Source organism: Etheostoma spectabile, chromosome 3, assembly GCF_008692095.1.
Source record: "Etheostoma spectabile isolate EspeVRDwgs_2016 chromosome 3, UIUC_Espe_1.0, whole genome shotgun sequence".
NCBI lineage: Eukaryota > Metazoa > Chordata > Actinopteri > Perciformes > Percidae > Etheostoma > Etheostoma spectabile.
Window position 1 is genome coordinate 7160040 of NC_045735.1, and position 7172 is coordinate 7167211.

General features: G+C 41.9%; 1 protein-coding gene across 1 annotated transcript; it reads right to left on the reverse strand.

The window, feature by feature from the left end:
- Positions 1 to 376: 376 nt before the first annotated feature.
- On the reverse strand, positions 377 to 5324 carry LOC116681366 (homeobox protein otx5). Its single transcript, XM_032509610.1, has 3 exons — positions 4605 to 5324; positions 3127 to 3278; positions 377 to 2957 (listed from the first exon to the last, which is right to left on the reverse strand). Exons 1-3 carry the CDS (start codon positions 4699 to 4701, stop codon positions 2319 to 2321), a joined length of 888 nt encoding a protein of 295 aa, XP_032365501.1. The 5' UTR covers positions 4702 to 5324; the 3' UTR covers positions 377 to 2318.
- Between the last annotated feature and the right edge of the window lie 1848 nt (positions 5325 to 7172).

Consider the following 7172-nt stretch of genomic DNA (forward strand, 5'->3'; position numbering starts at 1 on the left):
AGGAACACAGAAACATTCAGCAATCCAAAATAATCTGCCTATCTCTGGCGTTTCAGTTTAGTGCTGGCAGGAGCAGTGGGACTCGGTATTATTGTTCGTTCTAGTTTGTTTCCTGTCCTCTCTGCCCCGCTCCCTCTCATCTCTGCCTTATGCCCTTATGCCCACTCAACCTGTTGTATGGATAAGTGGAACGCTTTCAGAAAATGATTCCCTATGTCCCCTCTCCTAGATGTCCAACACTCTCTTTTTCCCCTATTGTAGCCCAAAAGGGGCACATGTCAGATAGCCCTACCTTTGGTTTAACACTGACCCTTAATATTCCGTAATTAAACAGTCAAATCCAACGACTTACAGAACACAGTGACTCCCGAGTTTTAATGAAGCCATTTAATGTCTCAGAAACATCATAGCTATCTAGCATGGTAGTGGTGAGACTGGTCGAACACAGGAGACAAATGAAATATACAAAATAATTCATGTCAGAAAAAATAAGCAGAGAAGATTATAGTAATGCAAAAGATAAAAGTACAGTAAATGATCAAGAAGCATCACCAGCATTGTATCCTATTACTGCTACTTTTATTGGATAAACCCCTGAGTTTGAAAAAACAAGAATAAGCAGAAACCAGAAGAACAGAAACAGAAACAAATAAAAAGTTGGCAGTTTTCTAGAAATTAAGAAAGAGAGAGAGATTCGGTTGGGTGGAGCATCTGCGTAACAACTCATTGCTGATACCAGATATGATTGCATTTTCAAGTTTTAATATTTACAAAAGAACAAAAAAAAAGTATATTAGGAATGTCCATGTCAGCTGAAGACAAAATATTTATGATAGCAATAATACTGATAATAATATTCAAAACAAATTACCACAATTTTTACTTCAACGAATTCACAATTTCTTAAAAGAAATATTGTTTAAGTCTAATACAAAAAAAAAAATCAAAATCAAACAATACATCAAACACATAAAGGGGTACCCATCACATCTTTACAGGTTGAAGTTGAGAGAGACACCAAACTCTCTGTGCAAAGGGGGGCTGCATGGCGGCCCAGTCCCTTCCCTTTCTCTTGTGCAGACTTCTCTCCCATCAAATCCTCACTGGAGCAGTGTATCAGCAAAACACGTTCACAATAATAAAGTCATTTGTAGATTCATGAACTGCTTCAACCATCAGCTAACCTCATGCAAACACTGTGAGATGGAGTGGGGGGGAATCTACTTGGCTGCCAATAGCCACAACGCGGCCATTGTTGCACAAATTGTCTGGAATTGATCCTATTAAACTAACAATGGACGAGCCATTCTGCTAATGATTTCAACCATGCTCAAAGGCAACAGGTTTGTACTGCAGTCACTTCAGTGACCAACTCTACTACCTCCGCGAGTATCACACACAGGCTGCAGAGGGTCAGTATCACACAAGGCTACTGGGAATCATCAGTGTCTGTCTGCTAAACATTTTTTCACGTGGTATTTTTTTTTATCAGTGGCCACCTTGTTAAGACACCTCCCTAAGATGTCAGTTTGGGTTAGTTGAGTCGTTTGGCTCAAAGCTTTTTGAGATGAAAAGCAGCTTTATAAAAGAAATACATCACAGAAAATACAAGACAAGGTCTAAGGAAGAAATAAACATGAGCTCGGGCTCTAGTCAGTTCTGTGCTTTAACGTGTCCATTTCAAGGCTGTCTATGCAGTGAACGTGAAGGTCACTGAAGCGGCTGCGCTGTGGAAGCTCTGCTTCAAATGTGGTCCAAGTGGAGGCAGGTGGAATTATTTTGATTAACCAAAACTTTTGAGTTATCAATCGAAAGGAGGCGTTTAGCATGTGACAAGTCACCACCTGTGTTTTTGAGTGTTCACTTTAAATTCTCTTGTCATCAGTAACATAGTGTACTGTTATTAAATCACAACTTCGGCCCAATACCACTGAGCTGGAAAAATAAAGCTGTTGTTCTTCCCCACTAATTAGATTTTATTGTACAGATATCACAGACTTGTTTTCCTTTTACAGCCATTCATTTATTTCATAGCTGATTTCTATGTTGCTTAACTTAGGAACACTACTGTCATCTCTTTTTTTACAATCACCAAGTCAAGCATCAGCTCAACAGCTCAGTTTACATCCACAAATATTTCTGAGCTAGCAAAAATGAACTATTTCAGCTGATTAGTTCTTCAACCGATATGATTAATTGATTGCTGTGTCCCAAGGTATCTTCCTTCTAATCTGGGGTCATTCCCCTGACTTCAATTTTGTTCAATTTCTCGTTTCTTCCCCTATCCCCGTCCCTCCCCACCTCCCACTTCTTAATATTTACAAGACCTGGAACTTCCAGGAGTTCTGGTCTTTGTAGTCCAGACAGTCAGTAGCATTGAAATTAAGCTTCCAGGCAGCTTGGTCCTTGTAGTCTAGACAGTCGACGGCTCCAAAGCCCAGCGAGGCTGCTGTGTAGCCCTGGGAGGAGAGCGAGGCGGGGGACTGGCTGAGAGGCCCACCCATCGAGGCGGCTGTGATGGGGCTCAGGGCGCCTCCGGTGCCCGACAGCTGCGGGTGCATTGGGGACAGGTAGGAGCTACAGTCCAGGCCAGTGAAGTAGGAGGAGGATCCTGCGTAGCTCTGGCTGTAGGCTGGGGCCTGGGTGTAGGTCATGGGGTATGTGGTGGTGCGCTGCATGCAGGGAGTGGTGGAGGCAGACAGGGGGTCTGGCAGCGGGGAGATGGAGGCTGGGCTCCAGATGGACACCGTGGCGCTGGCAGAGCTGGAGCTGGGGGTGATGCCGGTGCCTGGAGGAGGGGGAGGAGGGCTGTATGGTCCATTGGTGGCGTTGGCACTGGCCTCAGAGTTAGCATCACGAGCAGGGGATGCCTTCTTTTTAGGGGGCCGTGGTTTGGACTGGCCGGTGCTCTGCTGCTGCTGCTGGCGGCACTTGGCACGGCGGTTCTTGAACCAGACCTGAAGGCAGGGTTGCATCAAGGAGAAGTTTAATTATAATCAATACTTAAATCTCCTTCTTCAACTCATGTCCAGTGCAGTGCAAAATTAATTATGACATGAATGTAATACAATTTTAAAACACATAATTCTGAAACAATATTTTGTATACTTGTTTGTAATGTTTTACCTGGACTCGGGACTCAGGCAGGTTGATCTTTAGGGCCACCTCCTCCCTCATGAAGATGTCTGGGTAGCGCGTTTTGGCAAACAGAGCCTCGAGGATATCCAGCTGTGCGCGTGTGAAGGTGGTGCGCTCCCGACGCTGTTTACGCGGGGTATCTACAACGGAGAGGAAGAATAAAAAAATCGAAGTTATTTTTATTATTAGTAGTAGTAGTGTGATTGCATTGTTTTTTATGTTGGTATTTAAAATAGTAAGCATGCACTTGTTAAAACATGTATCTGTGGTGGTTCAAACATTTAACTCATAAATAAAAAAAACATCACAATTCAACCGCCCAGAAGATTGAAAATAGATCAAAATTATTATCGAAATTAGGCTATTAAAATCCCTTAATGCATTATTAATATATGCTATTTTAATAAGGAACTCCACGAAATGAAATGTCAACAATTGCCTGTGTATAATATCAAGTATATTAGGTATATTTGATTTCCCCCCTTGAATTCGCAAATAGCCATAATAAAACTTCACTTTTCCCTGGTTCTTTATTTTATCAACTGCCCGAGAATATCAATTTTTAAAAGCATGTTATGCAAAATAATAGGATGAAGTTTAATAAGTTTTATTCGGTAATTTTCATCGGACCGTAATTGCATGTCGTGTCATATGTGAAGAAATGCGGTAACTGATAAATGATTTTTTTTATTGGATCGAATAAAATGATACAACACTTCTTATGGTTTTATCATTCTATTTATGTTCGAATCGAAATATACACAGTAGAGAAACGAAAGTCATTCCAAAGCATGTACTAACATGTACAAACAATGTAGGCTACTAACTCTTCTTTGATTTATTTCTATCTGCGACAAGAAGGCCAAGCTTTGTAACACGCCTTCTGTCATCGGTGCCGAACATCGGCATCATTTCATTCAAACTCTCTCCTCAAAGATGACAGATGCTGATGAGGCCCACGCAGCCCATCCAAACAATATAAGAAGTGTTCATTCATGAAAAACAACATTATGTCACAAAGTAAAATACAATAAGCATCCTTTTGTAAATAGGTTACGCGATAAGAGCAACAGATTGGAGTCTGTGTTGATGATAAGTCTGTGTGAGAACAGGCTGCGTTTCTATTCACACACGTTTTTATTGTTTTTTGACTCTATAATCCTCTGAACTTATAGGTCAAGGGAACACATGTTCTGATGGCTGAAGAACCAGGGACATCTATTCATAGGCTACATAAAGCATAACCTTACTGATAGGCTACATTTAAAAAAGAATGCATAGCCTGCACGTAAATTTGTCATTTTTTTTCACAGACCATTCTAAGACATAGCGACATCACTTGTAGATTCTTTCAGTTGCTGTAGGCTATATGAAAATTCCCTTTTTGACACTTGAGACCACAATTAAAAGATATGTTTAAATTATTGAAAAAAACATAAGTAAATAAGTAATAGGCCATTACTTACTGGGGTATCCAACGGCGGAGTGAAGCAGATCCATGCCCGGGCCGGACAGCGTTAACCCGTTCACGGCGTAATGGGGTTGCTTAATGTAGGACATCATGCCTCCTGCTGGCTTTAAAACACTCCCTCACTACCTCACTCTCTCTCTCCTTCTCTCAGGCCGGGGGCCGGGTCTCCTAGCTAGTCTCCAGGGGGTGTCTCTCTCTCTCTCTCTTCTCTCTCTCTCTCTCTCTTTTCTGTCACTCCCTCCCTCTGTGTTTTTCTTTTACCCTGGGTTGTTTGTCACTTAGTTGTTTTTGTCTGAATTAGTGCTATCGAACCAGGCCCCTCTAACGGAAGATGCGCCTTTACACCTATTTGAACCTGATGCGTAAAAGCACCGTTGATTTAGAGACCGGGTGTATATTCCTCTATTCAGATAAGAATGATAACGTCAACTTAAATCAACCCAAGACAATAAATTACGTCATTGCATTAAAATAAATGATAAAGCCTAATTAACCAAGACCCGTGCTATGATGCAGTTTCTCTGTCCAAGTTGCGGTGCGCACCGACGTCGTCAGGTGAAAGGCACCAAAAGCAGCAGTTCCCCAACGGTTTGGCCGTCTGAGGTCTGATGGGTGCTGACAAGTGTAGGGACCCCAAGCGCTCTCTGGTCCCTGAGGAGAGGATCTGGATCTGCACAGTGGACAAGTGAGGCGAGCAAGAAGAGGCTGGCTAATTAGAAGTAACTTCTTACCCAAGTAGACACCCAGAGCCCTCCCTCTCTCTCTCTCTCTCTCTCTCTCTTTCTCTCTCTCTCTCTCTCTCTCTCTCCTGGGCGTTCACACACACACACACACACACACACACACACACACACACACACACACACACACACACACACACACACACACACACACACACACCGTGGTTGTGTGTAGGCTATTCATGTTGGGCCTGTCATGCCAAGTGTGAGGTGTTTAGATTTATTCAATGTCTCTTATAGGCTGTGTTGAAAAGTTGCTATGATCCAAGCTGCAACATTGTCGTTGCTGCAGCATTGCACCCGTTGATAGCCTACATATTTAGTTAAGAGTGGACATTTGAAAAACAATTTCAAATTACAATAACAATAATTAAAAAGAAGGAATGTAAACAGAATTAGGCCTATATGTTTGGTACTTGGAAAGGTTAGGCTACTTCTTACAATTATGGTGAATTCTTCAAGCTTAGCCTTCGAGTCCTTTCCAGGTTTTAAACTATTTTCGAAATTGGCCTCCTAAAATAATTAGGCGACCCCGCCTGAGAGTGGAGGCAGAGGTAGAGCAACTGAGAGGCGGAGAAGGGGGTACAGGCCGGATTAAAAGCAACACAAAGACCGCGTTGTTCTTCTATTAAATCCCCTTCTGATCCCCAACATGCTCCCTCCGGCCCATCCATCCATTCACTATACAGTCAATAATAATAATAATAATAATAATAATAATAATAATAATAATAATAATAATGCTCTACCGAATCATGTGACTGGTTGATTTGCATAATTGATTGGTAGACCTATAGGCCTACATAAATTTAATTTTAGGAATGTATAGACCTATGTCATAGATTAATAATAATGATGATAATAAATACTAATAATACTAATAATAGGCTACTACTCCTAATAATAAACACCAAGTTATAGGAGGAGAATGTGTTCCACGGGAACATTAATTGTGTAACTTAACCAGGCAACAGGCAGACCACCAGTGCACTCATAACATGTTAAATAACTCACTTATTTGTAGGGCCTACTGAACTAATAAGTTTACAGGACGTAGGCTATGTCTATTAGGTTGTATTTGCTAGACTACGCGTTCTATAAAGCTTTAGCCATACAAATATTCTGTACGGCCTTGTTTAAAAAGTAGTAGGCCTAGGCTATTATTAATAGTTGTAATTAAAGCCCTAATATTATTGTATGTTATTGTTTTATAATTTCTACATAATATGCTATTCTCGCAGAGGCCTCGTTTTTTTGTTGTTGAACTCTGTGTAGGCCACTGCGTCGTGTCTCATCTCTCTGTTTGTCCTGTGCCATCCTTTGCCGCGGGACAATTTCACAGTGTCCAAAGCCGATTCTCTGCGATTGTTAATTGAATCGGATTTCTTATAGTTTAAAATCCACACACGCACGCACACACACACACACAGACCCATGTAGCTACAGCCCAAACTGTATAAGGGGTTTATCTAGCTCTGTAAAGCCAAAGCGGAGATATAAAGACACACACAGAGCGACAGAGAGACTTTACGGGCGTGTTTCAACGTTTCTAAATCTCGAATAATATGTCTTCACCTGCAGAGGTGAGCGTGTGTAGCTCTTTGGCCTGTGTCTGTGAACGTCAGGATACCTTCAGTGTCCAGTGGATGCCTCACCTGCTGCTCACATCAGGTAGGCCCACGCTAGGTTTGTTTGTTTGTTGTTTGTTAGTTTGTTGTCTTCTGTTGTTGCTGCTTCGGCAGCTTGAACTAAACCGCCGCCCGCAGGATAAATACTCGAGCTAACTGTGGGGACTCCGACAAGAAGAATGTCTCGCGACCTCC

What these genes read in the sequence shown, in the direction of transcription:
- LOC116681366 (XM_032509610.1), bottom strand. Translation starts at nt 4,701, where the DNA reads ATGATGTCCTACATTAAGCAACCCCATTACGCCGTGAACGGGTTAACG. An exon ending in CTCCGCCGTTGGATACCCCA is followed by an intron (nt 3,279 to 4,604) that starts GTAAGTAATGGC and finishes TCTCCGTTGTAG; the next exon opens with ATACCCCGCGTAAACAGCGT. An exon ending in TGCCTGAGTCCCGAGTCCAG is followed by an intron (nt 2,958 to 3,126) that starts GTAAAACATTAC and finishes CCCTGCCTTCAG; the next exon opens with GTCTGGTTCAAGAACCGCCG.